The 20,022-nt window shown below is 43.1% G+C and overlaps 1 protein-coding gene across 1 annotated transcript in view; it reads left to right on the forward strand.

Moving 5' to 3' along the window:
• The window catches only part of ABHD5 (abhydrolase domain containing 5, lysophosphatidic acid acyltransferase), a 28,884-nt gene extending 17,591 nt beyond the window's left edge, over positions 1-11,293 (forward strand). The window contains exons 4-7 of the mRNA XM_032107291.1: positions 525-679; positions 4,764-4,875; positions 5,408-5,594; positions 8,224-11,293. Of these exons, the coding sequence (XP_031963182.1) occupies positions 525-679; positions 4,764-4,875; positions 5,408-5,594; positions 8,224-8,313 (544 nt within the window). The 3' untranslated portion in view covers positions 8,314-11,293. The remainder of the gene's footprint in view (positions 1-524; positions 680-4,763; positions 4,876-5,407; positions 5,595-8,223) is intronic.
• The last annotated feature ends 8,729 nt before the right edge of the window (positions 11,294-20,022 follow it).

Consider the following 20,022-nt stretch of genomic DNA (forward strand, 5'->3'; position numbering starts at 1 on the left):
TTTAGAAGAAAACTGCTAGTTTTGCTCTGCCCTTCTCAGTTTAAATTTTACTTTGATAAGATGATTTTTCAGTTAAATTGTCTCTTCTTTGAACGGAGATCTTAGACTTCTAGCAACTTCACTTAAGTGAAACAGATGCAATGATCCTCTTTTCTGTCAAATTAAACAGCTCCTGCAAATAATATTGACTGAGCATTTAGATTAGCCTATTTTTAGAAACAGAAACAAGACTATCCTTTCTCTCAAATGTTTGTGACAGTGAGTATCTATAAAATACTGAGCTTCTCTTTGTGACACATGCTTCCATGTTTCTGGTGTTCATACATATGATTAGAGGCAATTCACTCTCTAATTAGTAACTGAAATCAAAACCATTGATGAATCAGAAACTAGGTAATAAGCCTCTGTGATAGAAGTGACTAAAGTAGGCTATCTGTATGTATCTGTAAAACAGCACATTTTCATCATGCTCAGTTAAAGAAAAGCTACTGTACCTTAAACCATTGAACCTTTTTTGCCAACAGGGTCAAGCATCTTATCTTAGTGGAGCCATGGGGTTTTCCAGAGAGGCCTGATAATGCTGAACACGAAAGACCAATTCCAATCTGGATCAAAGCACTAGGAGCTATATTGAGTCCATTTAATCCATTAGCTGGGCTAAGAATAGCAGGACCCTTTGGTGAGTTTTAGCTACTCTTTAATACCATTTCTATTTTGGTTAAACATAAACATGGAGCAGACAGCAACTTATGATAAGCTTTTTTGCAAGTCTATATCGCCCACAGAGGAAAGAGTTGGAGGAGAAAGTGGGAGTTGTTAAGGAAAGTTGAACTCTTTAGGAAAGAAGACAAACTCTTGCTATTAGAAATACTAGTACGATGCAAGCTACAGTTATGATCTGTACAGGCTTCAGTTATAGTGAGTTGGATTATGCAGATGTCTGTTGGGGAACCCTAACAAAGAGGCATGAATGTGAAAGGTTTTTTTCTGGTTGCTTCTGGTCACAATCCATTTAGCTTCCTTTCTAACTCCAGTTTGATGAGCAAACAGGATTTACAAATTCCCTTAAAGTTAGAAGGCAGTCTCTCATAAATGTGAAAATCTTTGGCCTGAGTTTAGAGAAGTTGAAACTGGGTTCTTTCTGTTAGCCATTTTCTTACTACTCTAGCAAATCTTGTGGGCCTCATTATGCTGGCAGTTCATATTTCCATTTCTTCAACAGCACTGATAGGATGGTAGATAAACTCTCTGTACCCTAGTACTAGGGCTAGATAGGGCTGACCAAAAATACCATGATTTTAGTTCATCTGGGGTGTGGGGAGAAGAGTGTAATAAAATCTTGAAGTGATTATATGTATTCCTTCTAGAAGAGAAAGAGGTTATCTGTCTGTTACTCTCTGTGCTGCAGAATTATCTTGTGGAGAGGCTTGGATAAAAGATATCCTTCAGGCCCCTCACAAATTAAAATTAACTCACCTCTTCATCATTTCTGGTATTCAGTCTGAAGATAAACTTGTGAGATTTCTAGGCATTGTTTACATTTAAACCACATCTGTTTCTTAAATCTGTTTCTACAGAATATATATTTTAATATGCTGATTTGTTTGTTTCTTTTCAGTAGTGTGACAAATTTAGTTTTTCAGACAAGCAACATGTTTTGTACAAACAGATTTTTTTAAAGTAAAATGCTAATTCAGTTAACAAAACGACCTGGAGCATATTGAGTGATATGCACTGATTTAATGTGTGCATGCATAGATCAATCCACACGGGAAAATTCAAAGCTGAAATAGTCTCCCTTAGCAATAAGTGCAGTCAAACCATGATGCAGAAGCAGACTCTGTCTTGGCAAGGTGTCCCCAAACCTAGCCTCCCTTATAGGTTGCCTTGGAGGGCAGTGCCTTTAAAAAATTTTTCATCTGTTTCTCACTGCACTGGTAAAAAAGTTTTCTGTCACCAACTTAAGTTCTTGACAGGTGAAACATAGTTCTTGGAGAAGGGTAGGTCTAAACACAGTGCTGTGAGTAGGTGTCAGACGTAACCTGCTGAAAAGGCACTGAACTGAACCCCAGGTTTCATTCCACCTGCAAATGTGCTTAAGCTGATGGGAAGACATAGTTGTTTGAACCGTACTCTAAAGCCAATTGCCCTTGTTCAAAGGCATGAGTTAGGCACTTAAATGTGAGCCAGGTTCATTGGGATATCACAATAGAATCACAAGGATATTTAATCAGACCTGCAGGCAAATACTTAAAACTGGGAGAGAGACAGAATCCAGAGATATTTTTTTCTTTGAGTGGTTTCCAGGTAGTTGATTTGCATGTTTTCCTTCACTTAACTGGAACAGTCACCCAGGAGTCTCACAGTTTGGTGGGGGTTTGGTGCTTTGGTGCCAAAGCTGGATGCCTGAAAATTCCTCAGGACAACAGAAATGTCACTGTGACCACACCCTTTTTGTGGAACTTGGTGTCTTCAATGTTAGAATTTCTTATAGCATTTTCATAGACACTGTGGAAAACATCAGCCAGACAATTCAGAATTTCTTCAATAAACATTACAACAATGATTTACAGTGTGATTTCATTCCAAAATTTGTTCCAAGTTGCCTTGAATCCTTGTTTCATTCTCCCCTGTAAATTCCCAGGGAAAAACTGCTTTGGACTTGGACCCACAGACAAGACACTTCTTATCAAAATGGAAAGTGAATTCTAAAATTTGGTAACACTTCATGCTGTGGCCTCTGTGCTCATAGCAGGGCAAGACACTGAATTAGTCTCTTTCTTCCAAGTACTCTTATTCCAAGCCAGCTGTGTTCACTTGTGTTCAGAAAACCCAAACACACAGAGAAAGAAGTCCAGCAATTGTATGCTGTGTAGGGAAAATAGGGCAGAGCCAATTGCCAGACTTCTACAAAATCTTCATTGCTTTGGGAGTTAAACCGCTGTTTCATAAGGGAATTATTTTCCCTTGCACTGTATTAGTTTTCTAAATCTGTTTAAAGCATGCATAAGGGCGTGTTGCAATCGTCTCAAGGTTACGAAAGCATAGATCACTGTGACAAGGTCTACATAAATAATACCAGCCCTTTGCCCAGTGTGGGGTGCGAAGTGACATCATCATAATTGCACAGATTAACAACAGTATGAAGTTCCTACCATCTGGAAAAGGGGAAACATTCAGTCACACTCAGTCAGTTCAATGTCCACGTGGAGACCAGTGATGAGTTCCTCGCAGATCAGTGTTGGGGTGGGCTGTTACACATCTTTGTCAGCAACATGGACAGTGGGATCGAGTGCACCCTCAGCAAGTCTGCTGATGGCACCAAGCCATGTGGTCAACAAGCTGTAGAGAAGGGATGCCATCCAGAGAACATGGACAGGCTTGAGAGATGGGCCCATGCCAACTTCATGAAGTTTAATGAGGCCATGTGCACGGTCCTGCACCTGGGTCAGGGTAATCCAAACCACCTCTGAACAGAGAATAGATTAAGGGAAGCCCTGAGGAGAAAGACCTGGGATGTTGGTTGATGAGAAGCCCAAAATGACCCACCAATGTGTACTTGCAGCCCAAAAAGCCAAATATATCCTGGGCTGCATTAAAAGCAGTGTGGCCAGCAGATTGAGGGAGGTGATTCTCTCGCTCTGCTCTGCTCTCCTGAGATGCCATCTGGAATACTGCATCCAGCTCTGGGGCCCCAATATAAGAGTGTTGGAGGCATACCTGTGGGAGATAGTCGTGAGGAGGGACATGAAGATGGTCGTGCTGGAGGCACCTCTCATATGAAGACAGGCTGAAAGAGTTAAGATTCAGAAGAGAAGGCTTTGAGGACACCTTGTAGGAGCCTTACAGTACCTAAAGGGGGCCTACAAGAGAGCTGGAGAGAAATTTATTACAAGGGTGTGTAGTGATAGGACAGGGGCTAAGGGCTTCAAACTGAAAGGGTTGGATCAGATATTAGGGATGACTAATGTTCTTAGACTAAGATTAGCCTTCTGGTGAGGCTCTTGTCCCAGAGATCCATCTGGTCAATGTAGAAGAGACTTCTTCCTTAGAGAAGTTATTCAGAAAAGGTGCTTAAGTTCAGAAGGCCTGAACTGGCCCCTGAAAAGACACACACCTCTACTGGCTTGTTAGGAGAGCATGAGGACAATGGTTTTCAACATTCAGTCTCTTCATTTATTCCAGTACTTGTGCCTTATGTTAGGACTTCTACACCTGTTTTTTGTCATAGACTTCTGTTCTTTCAACCACACACTAGTTGGATGAACTGGCTTCAGAAGCAGACTGTTCTGTAAGAGGAGACGACAGACTTAAGCAAGAAAAGCACCCCAGCTTTTTCAGCAGTGCCTTCTGGTCCTGAAAGGTGTGATGCATTTAGCCTACTAGATACTGCCAGAGCAAGGAGAAAGTGTCAGTATCATGTGAGACTAAACTGGTGACAAAAAGACACTGCTTAGCCCTTTTGCAGGTCCCCATTGTGGGTTTCTTCTATTGCTGTAGTGACCATACTCAAACATTCCCCATATGTATTCAGCAGGGGGAGCAGCATAAAATTCTTTAGAGTATTTGTATTTCATTCATGTTAGGTGTAATTCCATCATGCAGCTAATTCCAAGACATGTAAGTGGTAAAGCCAAATACAGGTTTAGAGGCCACGAGTTTCAAGGGGATGTGTTTTGAGGGCTCTAATGAAAAGCATTAGGCAATCTGATAAAGTAATTTATACTCATTCCCCCTCTAACAGTGTTTTCTGGTTTTAACAGGATTAAGCCTTGTTCAGCGTTTAAGACCAGATTTCAAGCGAAAATATTCATCAATGTTTGATGACAACACTGTGGCTGAATATATCTATCACTGCAATGTACAGTCACCCAGGTGAGTATGAGTTTCCCAGTGTATGTTTTGAAGTCTGTTGTTCATTTACTGAGTGCCTGCTACTCCCTCCAATGGCCATGGCAGCAGTGTGCATGCTATTTTTTTTTTTAATTGTGGCATTTATTATATTGAAGAAAAAGGTACCATTGCAATTTTTTTGAATTCCGGATACTGATAAACATAAAGAGTATCCTAATTCTGTATTTCTTCTCAATTTGTGTTAATTCTGTGAGATTTTGGGCACTGCATTTAATTAAATAATTGTTGGAGAATTTTAATGTGTAAAGAATGTCTTTAAAAACTTTTAAAATAAGGCATTTCATTCTTTTAAGTGCTACCACTCAGTCATGCAAAAACATGGGCTCTTTCTGTTGAAAATTACATGTAAACCTTGAAAACTTACTTCTCTTAATTGTAAAAAATCCCAACCTCGTGTACTTTGTGCTACCAAAAGGTACAGATACTCCGGTTTAGATAAAAAGCAGATCCAATGGCAATTGAAATTGTTTTTACCCTTTTGAATGTCCTGAAGTGGTGAAACAGCTTTCAAGAACATGACGATTCCTTACGGATGGGCAAAGAGGCCGATGCTGCAACGGATTTCACAAATGGATCGAGACATTCCTATCACGGTGGTCTATGGAGCACGTTCATGTATAGATGGCAATTCTGGCAGCACTATCCAGTCTCTGAGACCAAATTCCTATGTGAAGACAATAGTAAGTTTGACTTTCAAAGCAGTCATTTGGTTTTTGTGTGGATTTGTTTCAATCATATCTATGTAGCCAGGTTGGATGGGGCCCTGAGCAACCTGGTCTAGGGGGAGGTGTCCCTGCCCATGGCAGGGGGGTTGGAACTAGATGAGCTTTAAGGTCCCTTCCAACCCAAACCATTCTATGATTCTATGTGGAATAGAATACCTGCTGTGGAAATGGTGCCACTTTTGATTAGAGCCTGGGGTAATAAGTTCTGTTTTCTGTAAGAGAGAGAGAGAAGACAAATGTTACATCACAGAAAACCTAGACAAAAGCGTTGAGTCCCCAGGCTAAGAACAAAACTTACTGTAGCACTAGAGGCCAAACTAGGTCAGTGAGCAAGGTGATTCTTTATTTTTTTCTACAGTGTGCTAATAGAAGTAGGTGTTGTGGTCACTGTTCTTGTCTGTGTTTTAAACCACAGCAGTCCTACTATCTCCATATGTATAAGATTGTGGGGAGGCTCTCATAAACTCTCTTCTTCTGTCTATATAATGCATTTGTTTCTCTGATAAGAGAGTAGTTTGTACCTGGTGCTTAGGTTCTTGTAAGCATCTTTCTTTAAGTCATTAAAAAAATACTTAATGTTGTCTTACTACCTAAGACATTTTTGTTTAAAGGTATGGTATTATCGTTTAAAATGAGTGTACTTACAACTTGATGGAAATGTGCACACTGCATTTTTTTGTTGCCGATTTCTATAAAAACAAACTAATTTAAAAGTATTCTTCACACATTTTCATATCAGTCAACTGTGATAATTGAATATGCATACATGTTAAAATGCTGTGAGGTGATAAAATGTTTGAACACACCAGCTGTGATCTTACTGATGTCTGGAACTATCTGGACAGAGTGTACAATATGTAATGTTGATACTATACTATAACAAGTCATCCAAATAAAATTTTATGACTCAATACAGCTGAATTCAGAGCTGAAACTTAGAGAAAAGACATTGTTAGCCAACTCTTTTAAGTGTGTGATCCGGTTTGGCCAAATTTAGAAATATATCCTCTGAGAGAAGGCAGGTCACCACCCCTCCCCCACCAGGTTCAGGGAAAATAAATTTTCCTCAAAGGAAAGTGAAAGAGATAAAAACTATTTATTTAACAAACACACGGGAAAGGAAAATAATGCTAAATAATAAAATCTCCCGCTGTGGAGAAAAAACCTGGGAAAGTGTTAGAGTCCTCCCTTTGGTCTCCTCGGAGCTGGGGCTTGGCCCAGGGCCAGGCCCTCTATGCCCGGTGGAAAGTCCTCCTGATGTGCTCTGATATTGAAGTAGTCCAGTGGAAAAGGGAGAAAATCCGAAATTCCAGAGAAGGGAAAAAAAATTTTAACTCCCAGTCTCTCTCTGGAGAAAAAGAAGCTGAACAACTGGCCAGAAACTGACCCGGGAGCAGCAAGCCGGATGCTTCTTCGCTCCCCTGCTGCAGCTGGGAAAAAAAACCTGCTATCTCTGTGTGACCTTGAACAAGCTGCAAACTGCTTTGAAAAAGTTTTGCTCAGTTTTTCCTTCCTCCTCTCAAGCTCAGTTTAGAGGCATAGAAAGGCACAAAAATTAATTTCTGTGCATAGGGCAGCGATATGGGGATACACATCATAAAGTCACCCCAAGACAGAGTAGTAAAGAGCACAGATACATTCCATAAATGTTGATATCCAGACTGAAAGTGTCACTTCACTGCTTGACCAAAGAGGGAGTTGTAACAGAAAGTCACTGTTAAAAAGTGTACAGAATATTGCTGGGATAAGCATTTACCATTCTGGCAGATTTTTTCCGCTCTGGTCAGGAACTTTTAGAAGGGACTGTGGAAAATTTTATTGTATTCCAGGTTGAAATTTTGCCAAACCAAATACAGATTCTAAAAGGTAAATTGGAGTGGTAAAATTGCAGGCATGCTCAAAAACCCATAGAAGGGCATGGGCTCTAATGAGACCAAGATGTGGACTGGCAGTGCCATGCTTGGTAAAATGCACAGGGGTTCTGTGGTTTTGTTACATGTGTTCATTTCTAAGTAATTTTTGCTTTGAGTTTCTGGGGTTTTTAACACAATAATATAGCTATACTTTTATGAGATTTGGTTAGAGACTTTAGAGAGAGTATTTTAAGTAGGGGAGGGAAAATTAGTTTTAAATAAATAGTAGTCTTGGACTGACTAAAATGGAAAGAAAACAGGGTCAAGAACCTTTGCTGTACACTGTGGTGTTGGTTTACTTTGTAGCATTTTTAGCATAATTATAATTTTAGCAATTATAGAAATAGGCTATTTGAGTGGAGAGTGAAGGCAAGCAAGGCATATGTATCTACCAAGTTTGTTGTGCTATGACTTGTGCACACTTCAGTGGTGGGGTTTTTTTCAACAAGGTGAGCAGTTGAATAAGCAGTAGTTTTATTTTCTTCTCCTCTGTAGGAAAGTTTCTTCACAAGGAAAAGAATATTTTGCTATTCCTTATGTTTAGAGTTGTTTTTTAGGCTGTATGATGCCAACTCTTAGGTAATGTGTAAAAGCCAGGTTCTTCACCTGTCCCAGTATTTGTTTGTTACCTTTTTGTGATATTGACATGTTTCTTCACCTTTATCCTCCAGGCTATCCTCGGTGCAGGTCATTACGTGTATGCTGATCAACCTGAAGACTTCAACGAGAAAGTGAAAGACATCTGTGACTCTGTGGACTGAATGTCTTCTGATCTTTAGAATGTCATACCGTAGATAGCATTTAATGGCAATACTCTCTAGGAAATCACTAACGAATGCAGGGCTAATGGAACAGGCTCTGTTTGCACACTGTTTCTTCTAAGAAGCCATTTGCACACTTAAACCACTGAGTGCCTATTTTTGGGGGGAATGAAGAGGTTTGAAGCTAACTTTGTACAGTTTTTTTTTTTTAAATTGTCCTGTCAGATACAAAATTACATGTAACTCTTGAAACTGGAATTTTCTTCAAAATTTAATTGGACTTTGCACATGTTGAACTTTCTAAAAATGCTGAATTCTCCAACACAGAACTGTATCAATAGAGATACAATGTACAAAATGCAATTTGGTTTCTTTGTGAACGTTCATACTTTTTAGCTGATGTTTCATAGCAAGAATATGAAACTGCATATGTATTTTATTTTTGGAACTCAGAACTCCATATACAATATTTTTAAGAGGGTTTGTTTTAATTGGAGTGGTAACAACTTATGAAACTGATTTTGGGAAAGGGACGGGGCCAAAATAATGAGCAGTGTCTGTCACTGAAATATGTTTGTTAGTTTGTAAGAAATTGAGGCTCAGTATTAGGAAATCTATCTTCTGTTGGATTTTATTTCCATTTATCTCAAGGCATCCTTTTCCATCTGTGCAACTTTTACGGAAGACTCAGTGTAAGAGTCGATGATGTCACCAGCATTCATGCTTCCATAAATATTTTGATGTGTAGATTTCTGTGGTTTAAAATACAGAAGATGGCTGGTTAGTTATTCCATCTATTTTTAACACTTTACTGCAAGATTTGTTACTAGTCTAAACCTAACAGTTGTGGATAAGCTGATAAGATTTTGATTAGGGCTAGGAAGTATCCACCTGGATAATGAGCCTGTTTCCCATTTTCTTTTGGTAGAAAGCCTAGTCCATATTTTAGTGAATTCGGGCTGCAGGAGAGACAGAGGCAGAATATTGATGTTCTCTAATAGGGAACTGCAACAGCTTAATGTATTTTATTTAACATGCAGCCTTCTTATAGGAAGGATTATTATTGGAATGAACAATACCACTGTAATGAATTATAATTACATGTTTTGGAGATTCTTTATGTATTTTAATTGAGTATTTCAATATCAGAGATAGTCCAGTCTCTGCTACTTTTTGAATTACAGTTTGACATTAGTTCTTTACATGCCTAGTAAATTATATTAAGAAAAAATACTTTGTCACTTTAAAGCCAAATTATGTGGTGGTTTGTTTTTTAACAAGTTTACATAAAACTATTGATCTGTTTTTGAATATTCAATTGACTACTGAAGAGTGCTTGATACTTTTATACAAAGAGAATTTTAATTAATGATAGCACTGTTTTAAAGCTTGAATTATGTCCATTTTTTTCTCAAATTAAGGAATGGTTGCACATATTTATGATGTGGAAGGCAAAGATACCTAAAATATTCAGGAAATAACCTGATTATGTTCCCCAGCAGAACCTAATCTCTCTTACTGAAGGAGATACTTATCTATATGGTGCTATGTAAACATCAAACAGTTTTTGTGGCTGCCTTGACTGGTAGCACTTAATATCTAGCAAGATAAAGATTTTAATTAAAATTAAGATTGAATTAAATTACTTTTTCAATTAGCAGATTCCAGAACTGTAAAACAAAATTTTGGGTTATTTGCTAAAATCTTGAGTTGAAAATGGAAAATCAGAATTATCAATTCCGTTTTTTAATATAAGCTATAAATTATCAGTCATGCCACCATTTAGGTGGATGCCTTCAGCAGGTTGGTTATTTTTCACCCTTTTCAGTGTCTTATTTTGTATTTATCAATTTAAACAGCTGGTTTAGTTGTGCATAAAAACTTAATGCAAAAATAAATTCTGAGTCTTCTCCAAATAATAAAAGGTGAAACAAACTATTGGTATTTTCAGACAGCACTTATGGATGGGAATTGTAGATTCCACATTAAAAGTTGGAAGTAGGGATAAAAATTGTACACTGGATGTGAATATTGTTTTAAATATCCCTTGCTTTTTCAGCTTATTGTACTAATAAGACTTATTGCTTATGTTTTGCACAATAAAAAAATTCTTAAATGTTAAATATTTGATTAATGTTAAGAGATGATATTGCTTTTATAAAAATTACATGCAATTAAGCCCTGGAAATCAAGAGTTATTAGTTAAATTGAGGTAAGCCATCCAAAATACATTAAAAATACAGTAATGCTTATTTTCAAATGTCTCAATGTTCTTAGGTTTCCTTGTAGTTAACTGAAACTGGTGAGTGTTTGTCAACAAGTAGCTGCAAGCTGAAAATGTTGATTGTATGTGTAAGGAAAATGATTCTGGATTATCTTCCAGGCAGTATTAGATGCTGCTCTGAAGGTCAAGATGGAATTCTGAGTCCTATAACCTGATCAAATTACTGTAATAAATGTCATAGGAGGTGCTGAACAGAAGATGAATGGCTGAAAAGTCTTGGGAGCTAGACCTTTTGTGAGCCATTACTGTCTGGAAATAATCTCAGTTTCTCAAGAAGTTCTGTTTCAGTGCAATGACCAGTTGCTTAAATGTACTGTGGTGAGCACTGAATGCTGATGATGCTATTTTTATTACAGCACTATAAAATAAGAGAAGAATCACAGGCATACAGGCACCCAAAGATCTATCCCATTCTAGCATCAAAATGAACACAGCTGGGTACCAGAGGCTAGAGCATAACAAAAAGAATCCAAAATATTAATAAAAATCCAAGATAAACTGCCTAAATCTCCAGGACACACTCTTCCTGAGGTTGTTGTGATAAAATTTATTTAAAGTAACTTAGTAATATTTTGTTTTCCATGGCTGAGTTCATCTTGTTACTTACTGAACACTGCCAGATTAGATTTTAGTTCTGAAAAACTGATTTTCAGAGAACTTGTTGATAAGACTATAATAAAACACTCACAACCATCACAAGGAAGTCCCTGTTTGTATCTGATTGTGAAATGGAAGTGGAAAATGTGAATTCATATGTGTTGATCTTGGAAAAATGGGTCCAAACAAGAGAAATGTCATCATCTGGTTTCACTTGGATTAAACCAATGCTAGCCGTTCCTTTTAAAAGTTATCTTTTTAAGGTTGCTACAACTGTGCTGAGCCGATGTGCCAGTTTCTCTCTGAAATGCCTTCTGTGGTCCTCACTGTGGTTCCTCAGGTTCCAAGCCCTTCCAGATCACAGTTACTCAGCTTTTTCACTGGGATGAAAACAAGATTAAATACAATTAAAACACCTGGAATTGATGTATGGGCAGACATTTTCAGGAATGCCTGTTTTGTTAGCATTCATTAAAATGTGAGCCTGCAGAAGCCTAAGGCTCACAGTCAACTGCTTTTAAATGGGTAATTTCTTGGAGCTCCTTGGCTTATCTACCATTTTGTTGGGTGCTTTTGGCCAGTTGACTATCAAGCCATCCTGCAATCTTTGAGTGTGGCATCACAGCCATGTTGCCTTGAAGCCTTCACTGAGGGATTTATGTTTTGTAGGAAGCACAAGTGAAACTTGTAAAGCATTGAGGCACTACAGGTAGCTGAAGAGAGACATGTAGTAGCGGGACTGGTAAGATCAGAACAGGGCACAGGCGTGTGCAGCAACTGCCTTCGGGTGTTACTGGCAGCAGATGGAAATGGATGGAGCCTTCAGGTTTTCAGGCCAGGGGATGGACAGACCAGTGTGGAGAGCAGAGGCACATGGCTGGGATGACAGCCTACGCCACATGGAACAGTAAGAGCTAGAAAGGAATGAGGCAGCTGGAAACAGCAAAATTCAGTTGAAGGGCTCTGGGGTGGGAGCATCCAAGAGCTGGTCAGCTCTGGAGGAGAAGGGAAATGGTGAGGGAAAGTTTGGGGTGTCTAGTGTGCAAGTAGCACAGCTTACCGAGGTTAAGGAGGATGCCTACAGCGCCAGCTAGAGGGAAGTCTGGTTGGAGAGCTTGGATCTACACTCTAGGGGCACTTTAAAGTTTTGGTATCCCTCCTTTGGCTAAAGCTTGTTCTCGGAATGCAAGTGCTTTTTCCCGAGCTGGACACCATTGTCTCAGACTGGTACTTGGACAGGAACCTTAAAGAATTACCTCTAATGCAGCACTGAAGAAGTCATGGGAAACTGTATTCTCACAAATCAGCTGATGGTGAAGCGTGAGGAAGGGGGTCACTGGACTGCCTGAGGTAAGATGAAAAATCAAGATATACAACATGACTTGTCACTAAAGATCATAAATTCATCTTTTACAAGAGGAGTAGGGTGCCTTGGCTCTGTTGCAGTTTGCCTTGTTGCTTTTGATCACAAGGATATCCTACCTTAAGATTTGGATGTGGGTAGTAGCATGTAGAAGTATAAAATATGGAAATATTTGCCACATATACTTTAGGAAACACAAGTAGCAGGAATGTACCGAAGAAATTTTTAGATATGTACGTAATTTGCATTAGTAATTAGCAGCAAGATGAAAGTGGTGACAACACTACAAGTTAGGTGTTTACTTGCATTTTATGCTTCACTTGCAGAGGAAAGCTAGCAAACTGAAACTAAGTTTTGGGAAGCAGGGCAGAGGCTGTGGAGTGTGACCCCAAATGTATGCTAAGGAGTAGATGTACTTTGAAAATGAGCTACTGCAAAAGCAGGATCTCCATATATTTACAGGTCTATTTCTGCACTCTCACATTCACCTACTTGATGTGTAAATGACTGGAGCTGTGTGTGGAGCAAGGTGCGGCTATCACTTCCTTTGTAGTGTTGTGATATTTAAATGCTGGCCTGATACCCACTTGCCTTTCTGCTTTGACTTCATTTAAAGATTCTTGCATTTGCTCAGAGCTCAAACCTAAAATGGAGGCTAGACAGCTCAGTGCATGCAAATCCCCCAGCTAGAGACCCCCTCTGAAAAGGAGATTATTACTCATGTCTACCTGAGGCTTGTGTTCTTCTTGGTGACTGCCAGGAGTGAGATTGATCTCCCTCAGCTTGTCCTGCTGGACACTGAGCCCCTGTGATCAGTCATGTGCCATGGCCAGTTCTGCATCATGAGTACCCCCAGTAGATGCTCTGGTAAGTACAGGGTTAAGGAAAATAACCATTCTGCAAACACAGTGGAAGGAAGACTCTGGTAGTGGGATCACGCATGGGGGTAGAAAGACCAGCACATGATGATTCCTGAGAGCAGTGGGATGGTGTGCACCATCCAGCACTTGACCCTGGTTTGTTTCCTGGCTTGCAGGGCCTGAGTACCATGCTGCTGTCAGATTTGCTTGCTGCACACCCCGACTCAAAATTTATTTCCCTGTGTCCAGCTCCCTGAGATGCAGGATGAAACCTTGAGGCTCTTGGGCATCTTAAACACCTCAGTCTAAACATTCCACCAGCAGTGAGCCTACTCACAGCTGAAGCTGCTGTGCCTGTTTGTTACACAAAGGAACTTTGCAGGACAATAGTAGGTGCAGGTAAGGCACAGAGAAAAGTGGGGAACCAGCTGGCTTATCCCCTGGCACTGACTTCTTCCTAGCTTTTAGCCCTTCTCTGTGCTCAGCACAAGGCTTGGCCATGCAGGAGGTTCCCCAGTTGGGAATGCATTTCCCGGCCAAAAATTGTAGAATCATAGAACCACAGAATGGGTTGGGTTGTAAGAAACTTCTAAGATTATCTAGTTCCAACTCTGAAAGCTGCATCCAACCTGAATTACCTTCATGGAGATCTCCCATGCCTCAGCCCCCATGCCAATGGGTAACTCTGTTCTGCACAGGCAGGATCGGCCCATGCTGGGACTTTGTGCATCATCCCAAAGCAGCTTCAAGGCTGTGTGACACCTGCCATAGTTCCTGACAGCAAAGCCTGCCTGAGTGCATTAGTTAGGGTCATGCTTTGTTCACAGAAAACAAGAATTCAGGTGTGTCACAGGGGCAGTTTTCACCAAAATGGTGCATAAACTATTTTGGGGTTTTTTTTAATACATGCAGATTTCAGCAGCAGTTTGGGGGACAACAACTGTTAAGCACACAGTAGTGTTTGCCTGTTGTAGAATGGATATAGATTTGTTTTATGAGGGTTTTAAAACTAGTTTTTGCTAAAATGCTGAAGGGTTAGTGAGAAAAGGCATTTATTTTTATCCCAGAAATATGTAGAAACATGAAAATCCAGCCAGGTGAATGAATCCAACCTCTCATCAAGTCACACCTCTAATTAATAGGCCAATTATTACAACAGTATTTCCCCAGGCTCCTTCAGTGCAAGCCAGCTCCCAGCTGGGGCTGCACATCCCTGCCACCCCATATTTCCATGCTTGCACTGTTGGCCACGCAGAGAAGGGATGGCAGGAGCAGGGAGGGAGGGGGAGACTCTCCCCTCCTTTCCCCCATCGGTTGGGAAGCTGAGGCTCTCTTCTCCTTTGCTCCATCAATTCTGCACAGACCCCACTAGAGCGGACACAGCGCTCCCAAACTGCCCCGGCATTTCCTCCAGGCTCCTGCTTCTGCACGGCGCTGCTTTTATAGAAGGAGCTGCACTGCAATTTCTTCTTCCACACCTGACAGATTGATGCCTAAAGGTTTGGGGCAGTGCTGAAAGAGGGGTTTCATCCATTTGATTCACCCCTTTCATATGGGAAAGGGCAGGTTGTAGAAGGAGTGAATGTGGTGCCATTCCATTAACATAGATCTCTGTAGCACTGCATCTTTGCTTTTTTTATCCTAATGCCTTTTCACAAGGCAGAAATGAAATCCACACAGAAAGGCTAGACATGGGAAAGAGGAGGGGGGCACAAATGAACCTCCTCTATTATTACAGACCATCCCCAGAATGAGAATAAATGGTGAGAAGAGTCAAAAATAACTGCAACAGAATTATTAAATAAGGGGCAACTTTTAAAGTGGCTCCAGTCTGGCTTCTAATTTTGTTCCTGTAATTTGATTGTGGGTTTAAATGGGACTGCTTAGACATTAGCTACTTGATCTGCCAGCAGCAGCAGGTAAGCAGTGCAGAAGTATGTGCCAGGGCTGGGCGGGCGCTGCGCCCTGCCCGCCGGCGGAGAGGGACGGAAGGCGGGGGAGAAGCTCCCTTCCTTCCAGCGCTTCCATCACAGGCAGGTGTTGAGACCCCCAGAAAAGGGCTGAGTGGGACACGGGGCATGTATCCCACAGGAATCCCCCCGTCTGCGCCAGCCTCGGGGAGATGCAGCTCCGGGAGATGCAGCAGCACCCGGCTGGCCGTGCCCTAGGAAAAGCGGTGGCAGCTTTGCTGCTGCTGAGCCACGTCTCCACAGACAGGGCTGTGGCAGGCCTGTATGTGCGCACTCACAGGTGTGACAGAATGGCGCCAGGAGGGAACGATGCTGTGGGGAACAAGGGCAGACTTCACTATCAAGATAAAACATTGACCCTTGAGTAAAAAACAATAAAGGTACGGCTACAGAAGCCTGTTAGGTGCTGTAGCTGGCACCAGCACAGGGGTACCTCCAGGCTCCATTGCAGCCTGCCGCCACTGCATGTCACTGTTAGGACAGAGCGACCCAGGCTGAGGTCTGCGCAGCTCTGGTGGGGACAGACCCCGCTACCCCCCGGGTGGGACCACCCTGTGGAGATGGGCTGTGGGAATCCAACACCCAAGGATTGTTGCCCCGTGGTGAAAGCAGTCAAAAAGCTTAGTGTGCCCTGCAAAAATAGCTTGTTCCCAAAGTGACAGACATGAGGAGTCTGAGTTACACGTTTTATCAAAAGGGTGGGGCTTTTTCTGAGACAGGCAACCTGGTGTGGATAACTGGGGACAGGGGAGTAGGATGTGCCCCCTCGTCATTCTGAGTCAGCCCAGTTCCCCACTGGGGCAACTGAGGTTGCACCAGCTCCTGCTGAGGGGAAGGGATAGTTCACCAGACCTTACTGGTGGGGTTGGTGACTGTGGGAGCTGGGGCAAGGTGAGATTCCTTCCATCAGTTCCCCCACTCAGGATGGTGATCAGTCCATAGCAGGGAGCAGGATTTGGCCCTACTACAACAGGATCATGGGGCTGGCCAGGATGCTAAAGGGTGCTTGGGCAAACCTGAAGGCTGAAAGTTCACTCCACGGTTTAGAGGATTTATGGCCATGGCCATGGTGAAGCCCATATGGGCTTTGTGCTACTGGACACCCACCTTCCCAGTCTGGGTGCTGAAGATGCTAGAAGAGGTGACACCTTGGCCCATGCCATCCCCCTTGTCTGCATCCCTCTTTCCAGCTGGAGGTGATAACGTGGTGACAGACTGCATGAGGGATGATCATGTGTCTGCCACAAAAGCAGCTATTACAGAAAGAGGGCATGATTCACAGTTCAAGGGGAAAACTCTGCACACATCAGTCCTCAGGGGACGTGGGTGTAAGTAAAGCAGAGGCTCTTGCCCCCTGTGGGCCTCAGTCCCATGTGATTCTGGACATCTGACAACACTCTCTGGAAGCAGGGATATGTGCTGAGAGGGGAAGGAGAAATACCTGCAGCAACATCACTTCTTTGTTTGATGGGAGATACAGAAGGAGAGGTGACATTGCTGCTGCCAGGAGTGCACTTATGACACAGGCTCATGGTGGCCAGCAGTGTCATATGTTTGATCTACGCAATACCTATATTCATCACCACACATGCCAGCTGCAGCTAGACAAAAGCATTATAGTGCCCCAGGAGATCACATGGGAGATGTCTACAGCATCCTATGACTCCTTGAACCAACGATCTCAGCACCTCTCATATCATCACCCTGTCCTGCTGCAATCCCCGCCCTCCATGGTCTGCTACCACCAAACCAAAGTGCCTGACCCGGACCCTGTGGCCATTCGCATCTCCCTTTTGCTCTTGAGGGACTCAAGGTTGGGACAGGAGCGATTTGGCAGCCCAGCCCTTCCTGCAATACTGAATTTCTTAGAGCACCTTTCAGGACGAAATGCTCTAAAATGCTCAGCTGGTCGGCAGATCCCCGCAGCACACTTCCACAGGCTGTTTGTCCCAACAGGATATTAAAAAGAAGAGGTTATAAAAGCAAGGCGTGATACGAGGCAAGGCTTAGCTCACAGTACCAACATTTATATCCTCTCTGCAGCTCATGTTCAGCAAGCAGGAAACATCTGCAGCCCTCACTGCCCCCTCCTCATGCCTCCCTGGACTCCCCCTGGGGCCCTGGTGCTCTGATGGCAGTTGAGTACACTGGTCCCACTGGGTTGCTTTCTCATGGGGGACCAGGAAGCCTGTTCCAGCTCTGGCTGGGGCAGCCAGCCCTGCCTGCACTAAGTTGCCGGCCTCTGGTCCTTCCTGCAGCATGGACTGTAGCCCTGTGCTGTGGGCGGCTTCTCCTCAGCACAGACACCTTGCTTAAACATTGCTGCTTATCTTCAACCTCATCTGCTTTTGCTCTTGTCTGGATTTCCTGCTGGCACCCTGGACCTGGCTCACCATGCTAGGGGCTGTCAGTGATCTCCAGGTCCTACCCGGCTACAGCTAATCCCCCTCACTGGCCAAGTTGTGTTTACTCAGTTTCCCAAAACTCCTGAAGAAAATTCCCCATTGCTATTTGATTCCCACCAGCTCCATATCTGGTTAATCGTTCAGGGCAAATGGTGTTTGCCACAACATTATCAGGGAAAGAAGGAAAGATCGGGCATCACATCCTGCTGGGCCATGGATGCTGGTGGTGCCCCAGCCGGGAGAGGGTGCAGAAGGTGAAGCAGAGAGCAGTTACACAGGGCTACCCACCGCAACGTGAAATGGCATCTCTCAACTTTAATATCAAAATAGCTGGCCACATTTTCTCAGTGTGTGCAGCAACAAGTTAAGATAGCTTCCTGTCCAGCTCCAGATCCCAGTGATCAGGAACACATGCAAGAGAGATTTCTGTCTGTCACGGCTGCCCGCTTTCATAATTGTTTATTCCTTTTTGCCCCCAGTCCCCCAGTCATTTTTTCTCCTTCTTCCTCCCTTCTGGTTTTACAGTCACTGGATAGACAGGCTCGCAGGCTATTTTTAGGTTTCTAAATTACTTTTCAGATCTACTCTAAATTTATCTCCCAATAATCTGAAATCTTGACATCTCAGGAGTGAGAATCATGTCTGAAAAAGAGGGAAAAGTTTAAGATCTGTCTTAACTGGGCTGGACCCCTTTGCTGTGGCAGTCTCCTGGTCTTCTTTCTCCTTATGCCTCACCTCTCCCACTAAGTGTACCCTGACCATCCTGACCAGCCTCTGCCAGGGGTAAGGGGTGGTTATTCCCACCCGAACAGTGGCCAAGACCAGGGATGCCCTGGGGAGGTGGGGGCACAGAGGAGCCCAGGGTCAGAGGGGAACGGAGGCAGCACCCCAGGGTCATGCTTTACCTGAGTGCAAAACAGGGAGCCGGGTTTGCAGCTGCAGTGCATTGGACTCCAATGGTTTTTGTACCTGCAGATCATCCTGTGGGGGTGGGGGGAGGGGGAGGAAAAAAGTAATGCTTTAGAAAATTAACCAGGAAAACAGGTATTCTTGAAGAAGGTGACGCTGCAAGCCCAAGGCAAAGCTAGGAAGAGGAGGCAGGAGTCCTGCTGCGCGATTGCTTTGGGTTGCTCTGATGCAGAGCTACAAAATAGGAAAACTTTAAAATATTCCTTCGGGGCTGGGCACCTTTTGAGCTGCTGCCAGCTCCTCCCTGCAGTGCCTGAAGGATACATCTTTTGTCCTCACTTCTAAATGTTCCACACCCTGCAAACAACTGACCCCCAAATCCTCAATAATTGCCCTTTTCACAAACCACGTGCAAATGATTTTATCTCATGGCCTCAGATGGATGAAACCTCTGGATGTCGGTGCAAGGCTGCGTTCCCGACACCCCGAGCTAGGAAGCTGTGAGGGCTAAATGCTCTTAAAAATCAACTATTTCCTCCTCCGTCGTTCCTGACAGCCAGTTCCTAGGCAAACCAGCAGGATGATGCGCTGGGCTGGGGGGAAGGGGAGGGAAGGAGAAAAGGAGGGAAGGAGTTAACCTTCTTCCCATGGTAAAGCACTGAGGCTGCTTGCCAGTTTTCGGAAAAGCTGCAAGTCATTCTGCCAGGACGACGAGGAGGAGGTTTTGAAGTCTCTGGGATGTTCTCAGGAAAGTGCCGCAGTACGAGCCCAGCTGAGCTGGCATGACAAGCGGGGAGGGGACCTACCCGAGTCGGGAAGTGCGGAAAGAAACCCCAAGCAGGAGATCCTGGCAGGACTGCAAAAATGCTACTGTCTTCAGGTTTCCTTCCTAACATTCCCCTCTCCTTTGGCCCTTATCCTTCACATGTCTCAGCCCCAGCATTCCAGACACCTCCATGCAGACAAGAAATCTGGGGAGTGAGATGGTGCTGCAAGCCCAAAGCAGGAGTGGGAGCAGCCACTGCAACCCTGGTTCCCTGGGTCACTGGAAAATATTGGATACCCTTTGACTAGAGGAGAGGTCTGCCTCTGGGGCAGAGGCACACGGAGCACTGCCTCCCTATCCTGAAGGGAATAGCTGTGCCTGGCCTCCTCCTCTTGCCCCCTAGCCCTAAAGATCCCCCAAGCATTCCTGCACTAGTTTCCAGAGAGAAATGTCGTGGAGTTAATTGAACATGAGGGCACATCTTGCTATCAATACCCATTTCCTGGGAGGAAAAGTGTATTCTGGAAAAAATAGCAGTCTGTGATGCATTATATT

The sequence above is a fragment of the Corvus moneduloides genome, chromosome 1 (assembly GCF_009650955.1).
Source record: "Corvus moneduloides isolate bCorMon1 chromosome 1, bCorMon1.pri, whole genome shotgun sequence".
Classification (NCBI taxonomy): domain Eukaryota; kingdom Metazoa; phylum Chordata; class Aves; order Passeriformes; family Corvidae; genus Corvus; species Corvus moneduloides.